The 21655-nt window shown below is 40.0% G+C and overlaps 1 protein-coding gene and 1 long non-coding RNA gene across 2 annotated transcripts in view; both read right to left on the bottom strand.

Annotated features, from left to right (window-relative positions):
* Nucleotides 1-1835: 1835 nt before the first annotated feature.
* Nucleotides 1836-3235, bottom strand: LOC117325615. Its single transcript, XR_004532345.1, has 2 exons — nt 2693-3235; nt 1836-2655 (listed from the first exon to the last, which is right to left on the bottom strand). It is a non-coding gene; the product is annotated as an uncharacterized LOC117325615 (long non-coding RNA).
* Nucleotides 3236-3264: 29 nt separating this feature from the next.
* Nucleotides 3265-21655, bottom strand: part of LOC117325607 (organellar oligopeptidase A, chloroplastic/mitochondrial-like) — a 29508-nt gene continuing 11117 nt past the window's right edge. Inside the window, exons 6-18 of the mRNA XM_033881955.1 lie at nt 16992-17096; nt 14913-15101; nt 14385-14486; nt 13684-13824; nt 11889-11979; nt 10739-10802; nt 9791-9871; nt 9135-9241; nt 7049-7250; nt 6777-6852; nt 4034-4181; nt 3776-3859; nt 3265-3550 (exon numbers count right to left, since the gene is read on the bottom strand). Of these exons, the coding sequence (XP_033737846.1) occupies nt 3806-3859; nt 4034-4181; nt 6777-6852; nt 7049-7250; nt 9135-9241; nt 9791-9871; nt 10739-10802; nt 11889-11979; nt 13684-13824; nt 14385-14486; nt 14913-15101; nt 16992-17096 (1360 nt within the window). The 3' untranslated portion in view covers nt 3265-3550; nt 3776-3805. The remainder of the gene's footprint in view (nt 3551-3775; nt 3860-4033; nt 4182-6776; nt 6853-7048; nt 7251-9134; nt 9242-9790; nt 9872-10738; nt 10803-11888; nt 11980-13683; nt 13825-14384; nt 14487-14912; nt 15102-16991; nt 17097-21655) is intronic.

The following is a 21655-nucleotide window of genomic DNA, read 5'->3' on the forward strand; positions in this document are numbered from 1 at the left end:
CTTAGATAATTTTTACAAGTATCTTCTTCGGAGACAATATTTTGAAAGCACATTACATTTTCCAATAGAATGACAACATCAATAACAAATGAAATGTAAAACTGACCATTGTAACAAGACAAAAACGAGCAGTTTTATAATTTGATAATGATACAAGAGATCCCAGAGGGATCTTGGCGCCCACCATTGAATGATCTTCATAGGTTCCATGTCAGATTGATCTTTTCTCTACTTTTCCCTTCATTTTACTAATCTGTGCAAATTGAGACATCCCTCCAGTACTTTTCAAACAAGGGAATCCTAGCTATATAAGAAATTTGAGATTTAACGATAATGGCTGTTTGTTTGCCGGGTTGTTTTCAGGACAGACTGGTCCAAAAATGCAATACAAGGGACCAAGGGGAACCTACTTATGAAATTTGAGAAAGATCCATTCAGTACTTTGAGAAATAGAGATAAACTTCAATTGTCAAAATCCAAGATGGCGGTCTGTCGGCCATATTGTTTTCCAATTGATCTCAAAATGCAATTAGCATAACGAGGCACCAAGGGGAACCTCCATATGAAATTTGAGAAAGATCCATTCAGTACTTTCTCAGAAATAGCGATAACAAACTTCAATTGTCGAAATCCAAGATGGCTGCCTGTCGGCCATGTTGTTTTCTGATTGGTCTCAAAACGCAATATGCATAACTAGGCACCAAGGGAAACCTACATATGAAATTTCAGAAAGATCCATTCAGTACTTTCTCAGAAATAGCGATAACAAACTTCAATTGTCAAAATCCAAGATGGCTGCCTGTCGGCCATGTTGTTTTCAGATTGGTCTCAAAACACAACACGCATAACTAGGCACCAAGGGAAACTTACATATGCAATTTGAGAAAGATCCATTCAGTACATTCTCAGAAATAGCGATAACAAACTTCAATTGTCAAAATCCAAGATGGCTGCCTGTCGGCCATGTTGTTTTCGGATTGGTCTCAAATCGCAATATACATAACTAGGCACCAAGGGGAACCTTCATATGAAATTTGAGAAAGATCCCATCAGTACTTCCTCAGAAATAGCGATAACAAACTTCAATTGTCAAAATCCAAGATGGCTGCCTGTCGGCCATGTTGTTATCCAATTGGTCTCAAAACGCAATATGCATAACTAGGCACCAAGGGGAGCCTTCATATGAAATTTGAGAAAGATCCCTTCAGTACTTTCTCAGAAATAGCGATAACAAACTTCAATTGTCAAAATCCAAGATGGCTGCCTGTCGGCCATTTTGTTTTCCGATTGGTCTCAAAACGCAATATGCATAACTAGGCACCAAGGGAAACCTATATATGAAATTTCAGAAAGATCCATTCAGTACTTTCTCAGAAATAGTGATAACAAACTTCAATTGTCAAAATCCAAGATGGCTGACTGTCGGCCATGTTGTTTTCCGATTGGTCTCAAATCGCAATATACATAACTAGGCACCAAGGGGAACCTTCATATGAAATTTGAGAAAGATCCCATCAGTACTTTCTCAGAAATAGCGATAACAAACTTCAATTGTCAAAATCCAAGATGGCTGCCTGTCGGCCATGTTGTTATCCGATTGGTCTCAAAACGCAATATGCATAACTAGGCACCAAGGGGAACCTTCATATGGAATTTGAGAAAGATCCCTTCAGCACTTTCTGAGAAACAGCGATAACAAAAATTGTTTACGGACGGACGGACGGAGGGACGGACGGACGACGGACCACGGACGCAGGGCGATTTGAACAGCCCACCATCTGATGATGGTGGGCTAATAAAAATACATATGTAGATGGAAGACTAAAAGAACACCCTGTAGGCAGTTATCAGATTTATTTGAGGGCAAAATTTTTAAATAACACAATGGGAATACTTTCTAGAAATATATTCTTATAAAACAGACAACAATATACATGTACAATGTATGCCAGATTTATCCATTTATAGTAGTGATAATGACTATATCACCACTTACTTCATATGGAAGTTACATTATTCATTTAATATTCACATATGTCATCAAACCTATCATTTACAACAACTTTCCTCAATGATCACTTTCACTTTCAGCATCAGAACCATAAAACAGCTTGGTATATGTCTAATGAAGCTACAGATGTATACAGAACAAACTGTAGACTACACATTTCACTAAAGATAAGCCCATGCCTGACAATAAGCCCACCCCATGTTGAATTAGCAGCAGTGAATCAGTATTTCTAAAACCACTCTAAAGCAAATATTTTTTTTGCAGCAAAGCACCATATTATTTCTTGGATTCATGAACAGAAACACTTTTTGGCAATAGTGAGCAATATATTTGGATACCCAATGTGTTTTTTTTTCAAATTTACTGTACAGCTTTTTTACTTGCACTATGCAACATAAATTAAGGAGCAAGAATAGGCCCAGATATCATTAATATTTGCATTTGAAAATAAGTTTACTTTTAGTAATACATTTGTAATGCTATTATTCCAATTAATGTTTGAAGAAATACATCCATTTGAATACTGTACTAGTAAATTAGACTGAGAAAAAATGAAGAAATTCTCATTTGTTTCAATAACTGGACATGCAGTGTTACTTCTGGATGTACGTAGAAAATAATTTCTATAGACTCAGACTCTCGACCTTGTTTATAAAATACAGTACTACTAAGACTCTCGACCTTGTTTATAAAATACAGTACTACTAAGACTCTCGACCTTGTTTATAAAATACAGTACTACTAAGACTCTCGACCTTGTTTATAAAATAGAGTACTACTAAGACTCTCGACCTTGTTTATAAAATACAGTACTACAAACAAAAGTGGCACAGTGATATCAACTGCTTTAGATCAATTTGTGTCAAATAATGACAAATTTTCCAAAAGTTCCAAAAAATGAAACCTTTAGATGAATTTAACTACTCGCAACAAATCCTTGATGCTCAATTTGTGAAATGAAATTATAACAAAGGTAAAGTGATTGATAGTATTTGTTTCTATACAAGAGTAAATCATATATACCTGAAATTCATACTTCGGTATAAATACACATAATTTACTACCATTAAGGACATTCTAAGTTACATACATGTATCACACATTCACACATAATCTTGACGCTCAAGATATTGGAGTTAACGATGATGTCTTTTTCACTATACTCGTCTGCCAATAAGAACAACTGTTTCAACCATTGGCCACTTTCCATTATGGCTCAAATTAGGAAACTCGACCAAATGATTGAATGCCAATGTAATAATCACTGTTGAGATGATCAGACCTCAAATCAACCGACCAGTCTCCTAATTAACCACTGATCAATAAGTCCTTTCACCAATGACCAGTCTGTTGATTAATGGTCAACTCCTCTCTTCATGGTGTATCAGCACTGCAGACACAATTCACGTATCACAGTGTCAGTTAATCATCTTGTGATAGGATTTGAGCGGTTCCACAGAAGGATCCCGGCCTCGGAATCGTCTGAATAATTCCTTAGCCTTCACAGCAGCAAGTGGATGGAAAAAGGAGTCACGTAATCTATGAGAAGAAAAAAAAAGAAAAAAAACTTTAAAAGGTGAAACAAAATCTGTTTTAAAAAACGAAACTACAAGAGCAATATTTGTTGTCATTAATTTTTACTTGTACTTGTTATGTCATTAATTTTTACTTGTACTATCAATTCATTCCTCTTTCTCCTTTAGTTGATACATTTAATATGCTTCAAAGAAAATTGAAAGCTGCTTGTGCAACTGAAATGCTCACCTGGGTCCCACTTCTTGAAGTACTTTTTTGTCAGGTTAAACTTCCAGCATCTTTGAAAACTTCTAACATGTCTAATGCCACCATCTGTAACAGTATGGAGTAAATATATCGTACAAAGAAGGGCAATTTTCATGTGTAAGCTGGGTGAAATTGTGTAGGTAGCACAGAAATATTTTATAATAAAAGAATATGTATGTATGTACAGGATGCTCAAATTGAGACATTGTGAATGTAACAACATTGGTGTGGGATGCTTACCTCTGACCAGACGAGATGGTAGGAGCTAGTCGCAAGGCCTTTTTCAAACTGATTCACATCAGCACAGGGATGGTTGTCCTCTACATCCAGTGGAATGGGCATGTATAGAGGCCAGATTTTCTCCAATGTCGTGTACCAGTTGTCATGGCTATATCATGGTAAATATAAAATAGAACTTGTCATGAATTGACGATGGCATGTAATGATCCAACAATTGCAAATACTGTCTTCTCATTTTCTGAACCTTAACTTTATTTATAATTCTTGTATATATCTCAGTTTTTTTTTTGAATTCTTGAACAAGAGGCCCAGAGGGCCTGTATCGCTCACCTGGATTTCACGAGATATAACAAGAATGAAGATTAAGTATATTTTTTCACTGGTATTGCTATGTCAATATATCATAGGCATTTTATATGGGTACGTGAGGTTTTTATGCCAAAAAAAACATTAATTCATGAAATGAAATTGACTTTTGGCGCAACCTCATAGGGAATCTGCTACCACACATGCAAATGTGAGTGATATCCATTGCTTAGTTTCAGAAAAGAAGTTGTTTAAACCAATTGACCCCTTTTGACCCTGCCCTCTGCACCCCGGGGGGGGGGGGGGGTCTGAGTTTCAGAGAAGAAGTTGTTTATATCAATTTAACCGAATTGACCCCTTTTGGTCCCAACTCTCAGCCCCCAGGGGGTTGGCCCTGTCATTTGTTCAATTTTGAATTTGTAACCCAAGGGAATGCTACCAGTTAAATATTAGAGATATCCATTGCTTAGTTTCAGAGAAAAAGTTGTTTATATCAATTCTGCCAAAATGACCCCTTTTGGCCCCGCCTCTCAGCCCCAAGGGAGGTCGGCCCAACTATTTGTACAATTTTGAATCCCGACCCCAAAGGGATGCTCACAGTCAAATATGAGCAATATCTTTTGCTTGGTTTCAGAGGAGATGTTACCCTCTTGGCCCCGTCCCTCAGGCCCGTGGGGTCAGCCTCACCATTTGTACACTTTTTAATGCCCACCCAATAGTGATGCTACCAGGCAAATATGAGCAATATCCTTGCTCAGTTTCAGAGAAGAAGTCGTTTATATCAATATAGCCCAATTGACCACATTTGGCCCCGCCCCTCAGGCCCCTGGGGGGTCAGCCCCATCATTTGTACAATTTTGAATCCCCACCCCATAGTGATGCTACCAGGCAAATATGAGCGATATCCATCGCTCGGTTTCAGAGAAGAAGTCGTTAATATCAATATAGCTATATTGACCCATTTTGGCCCCGCCCCTCAGGCCCCTGGGGGGTCAGCCCCACCATTTGTACAATTTTGAATCCCCACCCAATAGTGATGCTACCAGGCAAATATGAGCAATATCCATTGCTTGGTTTCAGAGAAGAAGTCGTTTATATTAATATAGCCCAATTGACCACATTTGGCCCCTCCCCTCAGGCCCCTGGGGGGTCAGCCCCACCATTTGTACAATTTTGAATCCCCACCTAATAGTGATGCTACCAGGCAAATATGAGCAATATCCATCGTTCAGTTTTAGAGAAGAAGTTGTTTATATCAATATAGCCCAATTGACCACATTTGGCCCCGCCCCTCAGGCCCCTGGGGGGTCAGCCCTTCATTTGTACAATTTTGAATCCCCACCCCAAAGTTATGCTACCAGGCAAATATGAGCAATATCCATTGCTCGGTTTCAGAGAAGAAGTCGTTTATATCAATGTAGCCCATTAGACCACATTTAGCCCATTAGACCACATTTGGCCCCGCCCCTCAGGCCCCTGGGGGGTCAGCCCCATCATTTGTACAATTTTGAATCCCCACCCCATAGTGATGCTACCAGACAAATATGAGCAATATCCATTGTTCAGTTTCAGAGAAGAAGTCGTTTATATCAATATAGCCCAATTGAACACATTTGGCCCGCCCCTCAGGCCCCTGGGGGGTCAGCCCCATCATTTGTACAATTTTGAATCCCCACCCCATAGTGATGCTACCAGGCAAATATGAGCAATATTCATTGCTCGGTTTCAGAGAAGAAGTCGTTTATATCAATATAGCCCAATTGAACACATTTGGCCCGCCCCTCAGGCCCCTGGGGGGTCAGCCCCATCATTTGTACAATTTTGAATCCCCACCCTATAGTGATGCTACCAGGCAAATGTGAGCAATATCCATTGTTTTGTTTCAGAGAAGAAGTCGTTTAGATCAATATAGCCCATTTGACCACATTTGGCCCCGCCCCTCAGGCCCCTGGGGGGTCAGCCCCTTCATTTGTACAATTTTGAATCCCCATCCCATATTGAAGCTACCAGGCAAATATAAGCAATATCCTTTGCTCGGTTTCAGAGAAGAAGTCGTTAATATTTATAGGGCCAAATTGACCCCTTTTGGCCCCGCCCTGCTGACCCCTGGGGGGTCAGCCCCACCATTTGTACAATTTTGAGTCCCCACCCCACAGGGATGCTTCTGACCAAATTTGGTCAAATTCTGATCACTGGTTATGAAGAAGAAGTCAATTGTTGACGGACGGACGACGGACGCCACGGTATGGCATAAGCTCACCTTGGTCCTTCGGACCAGGTGAGCTAATTATTATACATTGTATCAACATACATCAGCAGATCTCATGAATCATTTATACACTTGTTAATTACCAAGCTGAGGGACAATGGAAACAAGTGATATAACTTCCTATACAGTCACCTTTGTAACATTGATCTGTGAACTTTCAATACTTACGATAAATTGAGTTCCATGTCATATGCAATCTTAAACAGCTTATGGCATATGTCCCAACCTGCCATGTGCTTATTTGCTGCAAAAATGAATCAAAACAGTTATATATAAACAGTTATATATACACCATTTTTCATCTTTCTATTCAAATCTGCTCAATTTTCAGTTCAATTCACATATACATGTACATGTATTTTAAAACATTTAAAAGGGAAATTTACCAGGTAAACAGGGATATTGCTTTGTACATATCGTAGTTAGAGCTGTAATTATACCTTGTAATATGTTTTTGATGACTGGCATTGGGAGTTGTTCTCCAGTTTTAGCATGGCTGCTGATCTTCTGTAAATACTCAGGATCCAGTGTGAACTGCATGAGGAGGTAACCAAGCACAGTATCAATGTCCGACTCTGTACCATTATTGGACAGCATACTGTAGGACGTCTTTGACAAACATTGTTGCAAAAAGAATCCAAACTGAAAAGCAAACAATAGACCGTGTGAGATATACATCCAGTTTAGTTCCAGGATAAAACACAGACTAACTAGAACTGTACGACATGGGCTAATTTAATATAGTTCTATTATACTAAAATAAGGATATCAAAAATATAGAAATAAAAAAAAAGTTGCTATGTCTACTTCAAAATATACGTAAGTGTTTAAGGAATAAAGGCCTGTGTGAAATATATAAAGCAATCTGCTACATTCTTGAAATAGTGGTATTTAATGGGACAGAAACATTTCAAGCTTGTAGTCATCATTTAACACCACTGTCTAGAAGTCATCTACATAACACCACTGTCTAGAAGTCATCTACATAACACCACTGTCTAGAAGTCATCTACATAACACCACTGTCTAGAAGTCATCCATATCACACCACTGTCTAGAAGTCATCCATATCACACCACTGTCTAGAAGTCATCCACATAACATCACTGTCTAGAAGTCATCCACAGTACACCACTGTCTAGAAGTCATCCACATAACACCACTGTCTAGAAGTCATCCACATAACACCACTGTCTAGAAGTCATCCACAAAACACCACTGTCTAGAAGTCATCCACATCACACCACTGTCTAGAAGTCATCCACATCGCACCACTGTCTAGAAGTCATCCACATCACACCACTGTCTAGAAGTCATCCATATCACACCACTGTCTAGAAGTCATCCATATCACACCACTGTCTAGAAGTCATCCACATAACATCACTGTCTAGAAGTCATCCACATAACATCACTGTCTAGAAGTCATCCACATAACACCACTGTCTAGAAGTCATCCACATCACACCACTGTCTAGAAGTCATCCATATCACACCACTGTCTAGAAGTCATCTACATAACACCACTGTCTAGAAGTCATCCATATCACACCACTGTCTAGAAGTCATCCATATCACACCACTGTCTAGAAGTCATCCACATAACACCACTGTCTAGAAGTCATCCACATAACACCACTGTCTAGAAGTCATCCATATCACACCACTGTCTAAAAGTCATCTACAGTACACCACTGTCTAGAAGTCATCCACATAACACCACTGTCTAGAAGTCATCCACATCACACCACTGTCTAGAAGTCATCCATATCACACCACTGTCTAGAAGTCATCCACATAACACCACTGTCTAGAAGTCATCCACATCACACCACTGTCTAGAAGTCATCCACATAACACCAATGTCTAGAATGCCTGCTAGTAATCCCCATAATGCCCCTGTCTGTTAGTAATCCCCATAATGCCCCTGCCTGGCATTCACCCCCATAACGCCCTAGCCTGGTAGTTGTACCAAGAATGTCCCTGCCTGGTAGTCCTACCCATAATGCCCTAGCCTGATAGTCAACCTATCCTGCCCCTGTCTGGTAGTCATCCCCATCCTGCCCCTGCCTGGTAGTCATCCCCATCCTGCCCCTGCCTGGTAGTCAACCCCCCCCCCCCCCCCTGCCTGGTAGTCAACCCCATCCTGCCCCTGCCTGGTAGTCATCCCCATCCTGCCCCTGCCTGGTAGTCATCCCCATCCTGCCCCTGCCTGGTAGTCAACCCCATCCTGCCCCTGCCTGGTAGTCAACCCCATCCAGCCCCTGCCTGGTAGTCAACCCCATCCTGCCCCTGCCTGGTAGTCAACCCCATCCTGCCCCTGCCTGCTAGTAATCCCCATCCTGCCCCTGCCTGGTAGTCATCCCCATCATGCCCCTGCCTGATAGTCATCCCCATCCTGCCCCTGCCTGGTAGTCAACTTATCCTGCCCCTGCCTGGTAGTCATCCCCATCCTGCCCCTGCCTGGTAGTCAACCCCATCCTGCCCCTGCCTCTTGTGAGGATGTTGGACCCTAAATAAACAAACCTCCAGGTAGAAGGAGCTGACTCGGTGCCAGGACAAGCAGGGATCATTGGGATGTACTTCCATTGACTGGTAAGTATATGGTGTTAACACGGGATTATCACACCTTGCTGAAAAATAAAGATGCGGGTTAATATCTAACATACTGGGAATAAGTATCTATAAATATGATTAGCTGGATACTCTTTGAACATTGTTGAAGGTCTATTTTACTCTCAATTGGAGTTTACTCTCAATTGGAGGAACCAAAAAAATCAATGTTATCATAAAATTGCATCTACAATCCATTAAAGGATTCCCTGTATCGACAGTAGTGGTAAATAATGCTAGCTGAACCTTAAAGTTTGATATTCCATATACACAATAAGTTTTCTCAAAATTAGACCATATCCCAACCAATCACAGCTTGTTACAGCTTGGAAGTGCCACAACCAATAAGGTTGGTCTAACTACGTTTAAACATTATTTTCATTTAATAATCCAACATGGTTGATATTTACACATCATTCCATCGGGGAAAACAACCTCTGAGCTTGTATTTATATAGATCTTTATCAGAATAAAATTAACAGTTTGGCACAGAAGTTTGGAGGACTCGTCTTTACAACCAGAATATTCTACATTGCCCTAGAGCAGATAAGAAGATTTTTTTTACAAACCTCTTCCTGGTGCCATCCATACGCCTGGTAATTTTTCCGGCCGAGGAAATGGATCAAGGATATAATGACCAATTAATTTACCTAGAATGAAATTAAAAATGTATCATAGTAAAGACTTATTTATTTCATAAAAAGAGGTATTCATTAATATCAATTAATTTAATTAATTATTAAATAATGATGTGATTTTTTATTTTAAAGTTTTAAATATTAATAAATTTACAATATTCTAATATTGATACATGTAATTCGTTTCTTATTATTAATGATTTATTTAATATTAAAAAATCATTAATATTAAGGAGTGATTTTTTAATGTTGATAAATGAATTATAAGGTTAAGAAATGCTGTCATTGTTAACATTAAAAAAATCAGTACCACCATGTAGAAATTGGGGATTGCTTTCAGAACTCTATTTGCAGACATTGCTTTTTTCATGTGATTTTCTAAACTGTTTGATAATTTTGGCAAAAGTGTGTGACAGTCTTCTTGTCATATTCAGAGTCCTTACTAGTGTCTAATAAGAGCATTATTAATGATTGAAATACATTTTTGTGTACTACAATGTATATTTGTGTGATATCATAACTGCCATTCTCATTTCAGCTCCAAACAGGATCAATGTATACCCTTTTTAGTGTCATAGCCAATCAAATAAATGCATCTTATAGACATTAGTGAGTATAATGGAATGGTTGTTTTGTGCAATATATGTGATCTGCATGAGCTGCACAGGTTGTACAGAAACAGGCATTTATTCCCATGTTTTGCCAAAATATACAAACAGCTTACATGTAACAACTTACATGTCAAAAACAAGACTCATGGTTAACATGATACATACAACTGATCAAGATACGTCTGTTTAATTTCATCAATATTCAGTCAATATAACATTTGAAATTATTGCCATGAAAACATTCTTTTTGATGAGATTGATTTCTTACCTTCTTCATCGAATGCATCAAAAGCTGATATCTCTTCAGCATAAGTATAGCGTTTTTCAGAATACTAGGAAAAAAACAAGAAATTTTGATTAAATATATTCTTATCTGAATACTAGTTATATATCATTGCCTTCTTTTGAGGGCGCTATGGTCTGATGGTGTTGTCGAGGGATGGCATAGTAACCCAGCCATAGGGCGCTATGGTCTGATGGTGTTGTCGAGGGATGGCATAGTAACCCAGTCATAGGGCGCTATGGTCTGATGGTGTTGTCGAGGGATGGCATAGTAACCCAGCCACAGGGTGGTATGGTCTGATGGTGTTGTCGAGGGATGGCATAGTAACCCAGCCACAGGGTGGTATGGTCTGATGGTGTTGTCGAGGGATGGCATAGTAACCCAGCTACAGGGTGGCTATGGTCTGATGGTGTTGTCGAGGGATGGCATAGTAACTTAGCCACAGGGCGCTATGGTCTGATGGTGTTGTCGAGGCATGGCATAGTAACTTAGCCACAGGGCGCTATGGTCTGATGGTGTTGTCGAGGGATGGCATAGTAACCCAGCCACAGGGCCCTATAGTCTGATTGTGTTGTCGAGGAATGGCATAGTAACTCAGCCACAGGGCCCTATAGTCTGATTGTGTTGTCGAGGAATGGCATAGTAACTCAGCCACTTGGTGCTATGGTCTGTTCACTTACAGTAAAGCCTGTCAGTGTCGGACATTTCTGTTGTCTATATCCAGCACAACAGTGACATCACAATAGATTAAACTTCAATCTCGCCCTACATTTGAAGTGACTGGAGGAGCAGGCATATCGCCTCATAGTATCCATGAGTGTAGCCAATGAGAAGTCAGTATTCTGTCATGTGATGTACTAGATGTTTTCTTAACCTAACAGAAGTTCACTGCTGATTACTGATAATAAATGTAACATTGTTAAACATTATAATCCTACATCATTTACAATGTATCAATGTTCAAAGCCCATATGATCTTGTGTAATGATAATTAATATTCTTAAAATAAACAGAAAAATATAAACTCCATACATATTTTTGCCATTAAATGTCCTAAAATCTAGATTGATTTGAATTTGTTACAACATATCAATTCTTGACAAAGTAAAAGATTATATCAGCTGGAGTAGCATACCACAAATTTGATACCAAACAGCTGGGTGGCCAGTTCCATTGCACTCTCAACAACATTTTTGTACATAAAATACTTGGATACATCTTCTTCCCTACAATATAAAACAGTATCATTAACATTCTAGCATCAATACAGTAACACATACTGGTAAAGAAATGATAGCTCTGGTGAACCCTGAACCTGGGGAGTCACATACATACCGACAACTGTACCTGGGTATCACTGAGTCACATACATACCGACAACTGAACCAAGGTATGACTGAGTCACATACATACTGACAACTGAACCTGGGTATGACTGAGTCACATACATACTGACAACTGAACCTAGGTATGACTGAGTCACATACATACTGACAACTGTACCTGGGTATCACTGAGTCACATACATACTGACAACTGTACCTAGGTATGACTGAGTCACATACATACTGACAACTGAACCTGGGCATCACTGAGTCACATGCATACTGACAACTGAACCTAGGTATGACTGAGTCAGATACATACTGACAACTGAACCTGGGTATCAGTCACATACATACTGACAACTGTACCTGGGTATGACTGAGTCACATACATACTGACAACTGTACCGAGGTATGACTGAGTCACATACATACTGACAACTGTACCGAGGTATGACTGAGTCACATACATACTGACAACTGAACCTAGGTATGACTGAGTCACATACATACTGACAACTGTACCTAGGTATGACTGAGTCACATACATACTGACAACTGAACCTGGGTATGACTGAGTCACATACATACTGACAACTGTACCTGGGTATGACTGAGTCACATACATACTGACAACTGAACCTGGGTATGACTGAATCACATACATACTGACAACTGAACCTGGGTATCACTGAGTCACATACATACTGACAACTGAACCTAGGTATGACGGAGTCACATACATACTGACAACTGAACCTGGGTATGACTGAGTCACAAACATACTGACAACTGTACCTGGGTATGACTGAGTCACATACATACTGACAACTGAACCTGGGCATCACTGAGTCACATGCATACTGACAACTGAACCTAGGTATGACTGAGTCAGATACATACTGACAACTGAACCTGGGTATCAGTCACATACATACTGACAACTGTACCTGGGTATGACTGAGTCACATACATACTGACAACTGTACCGAGGTATGACTGAGTCACATACATACTGACAACTGTACCGAGGTATGACTGAGTCACATACATACTGACAACTGAACCTAGGTATGACTGAGTCACATACACACTGACAACTGTACCTAGGTATGACTGAGTCACATACATACTGACAACTGAACCTGGGTATGACTGAGTCACATACATACTGACAACTGTACCTGGGTATGACTGAGTCACATACATACTGACAACTGAACCTGGGTATGACTGAATCACATACATACTGACAACTGAACCTGGGTATCACTGAGTCACATACATACTGACAACTGAACCTAGGTATCACTGAGTCACATACATACTGACAACTGAACCTGGGTATGACTGAGTCACATACATACTGACAACTGTACCTGGGTATGACTGAGTCACATACATACTGACAACTGAACCTGGGTATGACTGAGTCACATACATACTGACAACTGAACCTGGGTATCACTGAGTCACATACATACTGACAACTGAACCTGGGTATCACTGAGTCACATACATACTGACAACTGAACCTGGGTATCACTGAGTCACATACATACTGACAACTGAACCTGGGTATCACTGAGTCACATACATACTTACGTGAACATGGATTCCTTCTGCTTTTGCCGGTAATATGGGATATCACACAATTTTAATTCATCCTCAAATCCATCTTCTTCAGCAAACTGTTGAAGTGCATCAAATTCTTCTTCAGCTTGTGGAAGGTATGCATTTCGCAGTCTGAAAATCAGGATAAAGATTAAATTATCATCAGTATCAACTTGGTTTTTGCAATGAGTCTCAAATTACCATTCAAAATTGTAGCATTTTACCACAACATTGTAAATAGACTGAGGTTTGGTTCTCTGGCCTTCTGATAGTCCCAAAAACACTGTTGTTAGCAAGTGTCATCTAAATTCCAATTAATTTTACCAAAAAATGACAACCATTTGTTGGCTGAAGTCCATGAACATTCTAGCCAAATTCTTGCTAAATTGAGAATTTTTAATGTGTTTTTTTATCAGATGGCAGTCATGGAGGTCATCTTGGATCTTAAACTGATCCAAAAATAACAAGACTTGGCCTGGATCACATCATGAGTATTTTAAATTTCAGATAAATCTGGCCATTACAATTGAAGAAGTAAAAATTGTTGAAAGTTTAAGCATGGCCAGTGGCACACTGCGCTATGGACAAAGAAGGATGAAAAAATGTAAATCATCATGTTTGTCAAAATACTATACACTAAAAACACTCAAATGCTCAAATTCCATTTATATCGTCAATATTAATCTACGTACTCTTCCACCATATTCAGAACTGTATCAACTGAACCTGCCATGGTATGCTCCATCATGTACTGAGCATAATTAGCATATCCAAGATCCTCTGCTACATGTTTTCTGAAAAGGAAATAAGTCAGCAGGTAGTGAAGGAATTTACGTTTGATATTTGTTGTTGGAATTGGCTAATTAAACAAGTATCCCTAGATTCAAAAATACTAAACAAATCAGTGCAACTTTAATATTGAATAGCATTTTCGCAAGAAGCTAGATATCAAAAGATGTTTATTAATATTTATTGAATTTCCATATCTTTCAGTAACCATAAAGTGAAAAGACACCAAAAAGGTTCCAAAATCTAGTTCTAGTTTTAATACATGATACGAACAGCAAAAATACATATATCTTGGCTTATTACCAGGCATGTGCTTATTGCAGGATAAATACAGAAAAAAATGCTTGAACAAGAAAACTTGTGATTTCAAAATCTGAATGTTAACAAACCACTAAAATCCATCTCATCATGATAAGTGTATGTGTACAAACCTAAATCTGACAATTTCGTCTATAATTCTGTGTGTGTCCAGGTACTGGGTTACAAAGTCTGTGGAGGACACATTCTTATAGGCATACCAAACGTTGTGCCTCTCCTCAGCATCCGGACAGTACATAAGAAACAAGTTATACACTGTATCGTTCAAGGTGACCTTCCAGGGACCAGATGTTGGATTTCTCCTGTACAAAATCAAAATCAGTGGTATAATCCTGGTTTAACTCAATCGATAATCAATGACTTTACTGTTTCTTGCTTTTGAGACTAGTGTACAAAGTCAAGGTTAAAGGTAACTTAAGGTCAAGAGAAAAATATACATCAACCATAAATGGTAGGTACACTTTTTTCACACACAATTTCGTACTCTTTTTGATCAATAGACAGAAAGAATTGATTCATGCATTTTGTCATCACCTCTGTCATATTATTTTATACCATATGCTGCCTTCTATGAAAGGTTATTTTTCCCATGTATTATTCACCTTTTAGTTATAGCTAAGCTACATACTCTGTATTCAAGTTATATATATATACAGTCTGTGTATGCAAGTGTGTGTGAAAGTTGTCTTTGTTTCTTTCTGTATCATGTAATTACTTTATGTGGAAAATCTGAATAAAATGTCAAAAGTAAAAAAAAAAAAAAGACATCCATGTGACTTCCTACGTTGTAACAACAATGATAGAAAAATTGGAATAGCAATAGGGTCGGGATAGGGAAGTCTCGATCGGTAGGGTCAGGATAGGGAATTCTTGATCGGTAGGGTCAGGATAGGGAATTCTTGATCGGTAGGGTCAGGATAGGGAATTCTTGATCAGCAGGGTCAGGATAGGGAAGTCTCGATCGGTAGGGTCAGGATAGGAAATTCTCTATCGGCAGGGTCAGGATAGGGAAGTCTCGATCGGTAGGGTCAGGATAGGGAAGTCTCGATCGGTAGGGTCAGGATAAGGAATTCTCGATCGGTAGGGTCAAGATAGGGAATACTCGATCGGTAGGGTCAGGATAGGGAATTCTCAATCAGCAGGGTCAGGATAGGGAATTCTCGATCGGTAGGGTCAGGATAGGGAATTCTCAATCGGTAGGGTCAGGATAGGGAATTCTCAATCAGCAGGGTCAAGATAGGGAATACTCGATCGGTAGGGTCAGGATAGGAAATTCTCTATCGGCAGGGTCAGGATAGGGAAGTCTCGATCGGTAGGGTCAGGATAGGGAATTCTTGATCGGCAGGGTCAGGATAGGGAATTCTCGATCGGTAGGGTCAGGATAGGGAATTCTTGATCAGCAGGGTCAGGATAGGGAATTCTTGATCGGTAGGGTCAGGATAGGGAATTCTCTATCGGCAGGGTCAGGATAGGGAAGTCTCGATCGGTAGGGTCAGGATAGGGAATTCTTGATCAGCAGGGTCAGGATAGGGAATTCTTGATCGGTAGGGTCAGGATAGGGAATTCTTGATCGGTAGGGTCAGGATAGGGAATTCTGGATCGGTAGGGTCAGGATAGGGAATTCTTGATCGGTAGGGTCAGGATAGGGAATTCTCAATCAGCAGGGTCAGGATAGGGAATTCTCGATAGGTAGGGTCAGGATAGGGAAGTCTCGATCGATAGGGTCAGGATAGGGAATTCTTGATCGGTAGGGTCAGGATAGGGAATTCTTGATCGGTAGGATCAGGATAGGGAATTCTCGATCGGTAGGGTCGGATAGGAAATTCTCGATCGGTAGGGTCAGGATAGGGAATTCTAGATTGGTAGGGTCAGGATAGGGAATTCTTGATCGGTAGGGTCAGGATAGGGAAGTCTCGATCGATAGGGTCAGGATAGGGAATTCTCGATAGGTAGGGTCAGGATAGGGAATTCTCGATCGGTAGGGTCAGGATAGGGAAGTCTCGATCGGTAGGGTCAGGATAGGGAATTCTTGATTGGTAGGGTCAGGATAGGGAATTCTAGATTGGTAGGGTCATGGTGATAGGGAATTCTTGATCGGTAGGGTCAGGATTTAATTTGCACATCCATCAGTGACAACTAAAGAAACAATTACAATTCAGATGTGAAATTGTCAGTAGCTCTGCAATACTTACGGGTTCAGCGATATGTAGTATAGCAGCAACTTGGGAAGTTTTCTGATAATTTCCCTGTCAGATATCGTGTGAACAAACAATCTCTTACATGCTGTGGCTCGTTTCCTGCAAACATCAAATGAATTTGTAATGATGATCCGATGGAAACGACCAAGAGAGACTGTAATGATGATCAGGTAATAACGACCAAGAGAGACTGTAATGATGATGGGGTAATAACGACCAAGAGAGACTGTAATGATTATCGGGTAATAACGACTAAGAGAGACTGTAATGATGATCGGGTAATAACGACCAAGAGAGACTGTAATGATGATCAGGTAATAACGACCAAGAGAGACTGTAATGATGATGGGGTAATAACGACCAAGAGAGACTGTAATGATGATGGGGTAATAACGACCAAGAGAGACTGTAATGATGATCGGGTAATAACGACCAAGAGCGACTGTAATGATGATGGGGTAGTAACGACCAAGAGAGACTGTAATGATGATCGGGTAATAACGACCAAGAGAGATTGTAATGATGATCGGGTAATAACGACCAAGAGAGACTGTAATAATGATCGTGTAATAACGACCAAGAGAGACTGTAATGATGATGGGGTAATAACGACCAAGAGAGACTGTAATGATGATCGGGTAATAATGACCAAGAGAGACTGTAATGATGATCGGGTATTAACGACTAAGAGAGACTGTAATGATGATCGGGTAATAACGACCAAGAGAGACTGTAATGATGATGGGGTAATAACGACCAAGAGAGATTGTAATGATGATCAGGTAATAACGACCAAGAGAGACTGTAATGATGATGGGGTAATAACGACCAGGAGAGACTGTAATGATGATGGGGTAATAACGACCAAGAGAGACTGTAATGATGATCGGGTATTAACGACTAAGAGAGACTGTAATGATGATCGGGTAATAACGACCAAGAGAGACTGTAATGATGATGGGGTAATAACGACCAAGAGAGATTGTAATGATGATCAGGTAATAACGACCAAGAGAGACTGTAATGATGATGGGGTAATAACGACCAGGAGAGACTGTAATGATGATGGGGTAATAACGACCAAGAGAGACTGTAATGATGATGGGGTAATAACGACCAAGAGAGACTGTAATGATGATCAGGTAATAACGACCAAGAGAGACTGTAATGATGATGGGGTAATAACGACCAAGGGAGACTGTAATGATGATCAGGTAATAACGACCAAGAGGGACTGTAATGATGATCGGGTAATAACGACCAAGAGAGACTGTAATGATGATGGGGTAATAACGACCAAGAGAGACTGTAATGATGATGGGGTAATAACGACCAAGAGAGACTGTAATGATGATGGGGTAATAACGACCAAGAGAGACTGTAATGATGATGGGGTAATAACGACCAAGAGAGATTGTAATGATGATCGGGTAATAACGACCAAGAGAGACTGTAATGATGATGGGGTAATAACGACCAAGAGAGATTGTAATGATGATCGGGTAATAACGACCAAGAGAGACTGTAATGATGATGGGGTAATAACGACCAAGAGAGATTGTAATGATGATGGGGTAATAACGACCAAGAGAGACTGTAATGATGATCGGGTAATAACGACCAAGAGAGACTGTAATGATGATCGGGTAATAACGACCAAGAGAGACTGTAATGATGATGGGGTAATAACGACCAAGAGAGACTGTAATGATGATCGGGTAATAACGACCAAGAGAGATTGTAATGATGATCGGGTAATAACGACCAAGAGAGACTGTAATGATGATGGGGTAATAACGACCAAGAGGTACTGTAATGATGATCGGGTAATAACGACCAAGAGAGATTGTAATGATGATGGGGTAATAACGACCAAGAGAGACTGTAATGATAATCGGGTAATAACGACCAAGAGAGACTGTAATGATGATGGGGTAATAACGACCAAGAGAGACTGTAATGATGATGGGGTAATAACGACCAAGAGAGACTGTAATGATGATTGTGTAATAACGACCAAGAGAGACTGTAATGATGATTGTGTAATAACGACCAAGAGAGACTGTAATGATGATGGGGTAATAACGACCAAGAGAGACTGTAATGATGATGGGGTAATAACGACCAAGAGAGACTGTAATGATGATGGGGTAATAACGACCAAGAGAGACTGTAATGATGATGGGGTAATAACGACCAAGAGAGACTGTAATGATGATGGGGTAATAACGACCAAGAGAGACTGTAATGATGATCCTATGATAACGTCCATTTACAGAGATTGTAATGATGATGGGGTAATAACGACCAAGAGAGATTGTAATGATGATCGGGTAATAACGACCAAGAGAGACTGTAATAATGATCGTGTAATAACAACCAAGAGAGACTGTAATGATGATCGGGTAATAACGACCAAGAGAGATTGTAATGATGATGGGGTAATAACGACCAAGAGAGACTGTAATGATGATCGGGTAATAACGACCAAGAGAGATTGTAATGATGATCGGGTAATAACGACCAAGAGAGACTGTAATGATGATGGGGTAATAACGACCAAGAGAGACTGTAATGATGATCGGGTAATAACGACCAAGAGAGACTGTAATGATGATCGGGTAATAACGACCAAGAGAGACTGTAATGATGATCGGGTATTAACGACTAAGAGAGACTGTAATGATGATCGGGTAATAATGACCAAGAGAGACTGTAATGATGATCGGGTATTAACGACCAAGAGAGACTGTAATGATGATCGGGTAATAATGACCAAGAGAGACTGTAATGATGATCGGGTATTAACGACTAAGAGAGACTGTAATGATGATCGGGTAATAACGACCAAGAGAGACTGTAATGATGATGGGGTAATAACGACCAAGAGGGACTGTAATGATGATCGGGTAATAACGACCAAGAGAGACTGTAATGATGATCGGGTAATAACGACCAAGAGGGACTGTAATGATGATCGGGTAATAACGACCAAGAGAGACTGTAATGATGATCGGGTAATAACGACCAAGAGAGACTGTAATGATGATGGGGTAATAACGACCAAGAGAGACTGTAATGATGATGGGGTAATAACGACCAAGAGAGATTGTAATGATGATGGGGTTATAATGACCAAGAGAGACTGTAATGATGATCAGGTAATAACGACCAAGAGAGACTGTAATGATGATGGGGTAATAACGACCAAGAGAGATTGTAATGATGATGGGGTAATAACGACCAAGAGAGACTGTAATGATGATCGGGTAATAACGACCAAGAGAGACTGTAATGATGATGGGGTAATAACGACCAAGAGAGACTGTAATGATGATGGGGTAATAACGACCAAGAGAGACTGTAATGATGATGGGGTAATAACGACCAAGAGAGACTGTAATGATGATCGGGTAATAACGACCAAGAGAGACTGTAATGATGATGGGGTAATAACGACCAAGAGAGACTGTAATGATGATCGGGTAATAACGACCAAGAGAGACTGTAATGATGATGGGGTAATAACGACCAAGAGAGACTGTAATGATGATGGGGTATAACGACCAAGAGAGACTGTAATGATGATCGGGTAATAACGACCAAGAGAGACTGTAATGATGATCGGGTAATAACGACCAAGAGAGACTGTAATGATGATCGGGTAATAACGACCAAGAGAGACTGTAATGATGATGGGGTAATAACGACCAAGAGAGACTGTAATGATGATGGGGTAATAACGACCAAGAGAGACTGTAATGATGATGGGGTAATAACGACCAAGAGAGACTGTAATGATGATCGGGTAATAACGACCAAGAGAGACTGTAATGATGATGGGGTAATAACGACCAGGAGAGACTGTAATGATGATGGGGTAATAACGACCAAGAGAGACTGTAATGATGATGGGGTAATAACGACCAAGATAGACTGTAATGATGATCGGGTAATAACGACCAAGAGAGACTGTAATGATGATAGGGTAATAACGACCAAGAGAGACTGTAATGATGATGGGGTAATAACGACCAAGAGAGACTGTAATGATGATTGTGTAATAACGACCAAGAGAGACTGTAATGATGATGGGGTAATAACGACCAAGAGAGACTGTAATGATGATGGGGTAATAACGACCAGGAGAGATTGTAATGATGATCGGGTAATAACGACCAAGAGAGATTGTAATGATGATGGGGTAATAACGACCAAGAGAGACTGTAATGATGATCAGGTAATAACGACCAAGAGAGACTGTAATGATGATCGGGTAATAACGACCAAGAGAGACTGTAATGATGATGGGGTAATAACGACCAAGAGAGACTGTAATGATGATAGGGTTATAATGACCAAGAGGGACTGTAATGATGATCGGGTAATAATGACCAAGAGAGACTGTAATGATGATCGGGTAATAATGACCAAGAGAGACTGTAATGATGATGGGGTAATAACGACCAAGATAGACTGTAATAATGATCGGGTAATAACGACCAAGAGAGACTGTAATGATGATCGGGTAATAACGACCAAGAGAGACTGTAATGATGATGGGGTAATAACGACCAAGAGAGACTGTAATGATGATCCTATGATAACGTCCATTTACAGAGACTGTAATGATGATCAAGTAAGATATTTGTATACTG

The sequence above is a fragment of the Pecten maximus genome, chromosome 1 (genome assembly GCF_902652985.1).
Source record: "Pecten maximus chromosome 1, xPecMax1.1, whole genome shotgun sequence".
NCBI lineage: Eukaryota > Metazoa > Mollusca > Bivalvia > Pectinida > Pectinidae > Pecten > Pecten maximus.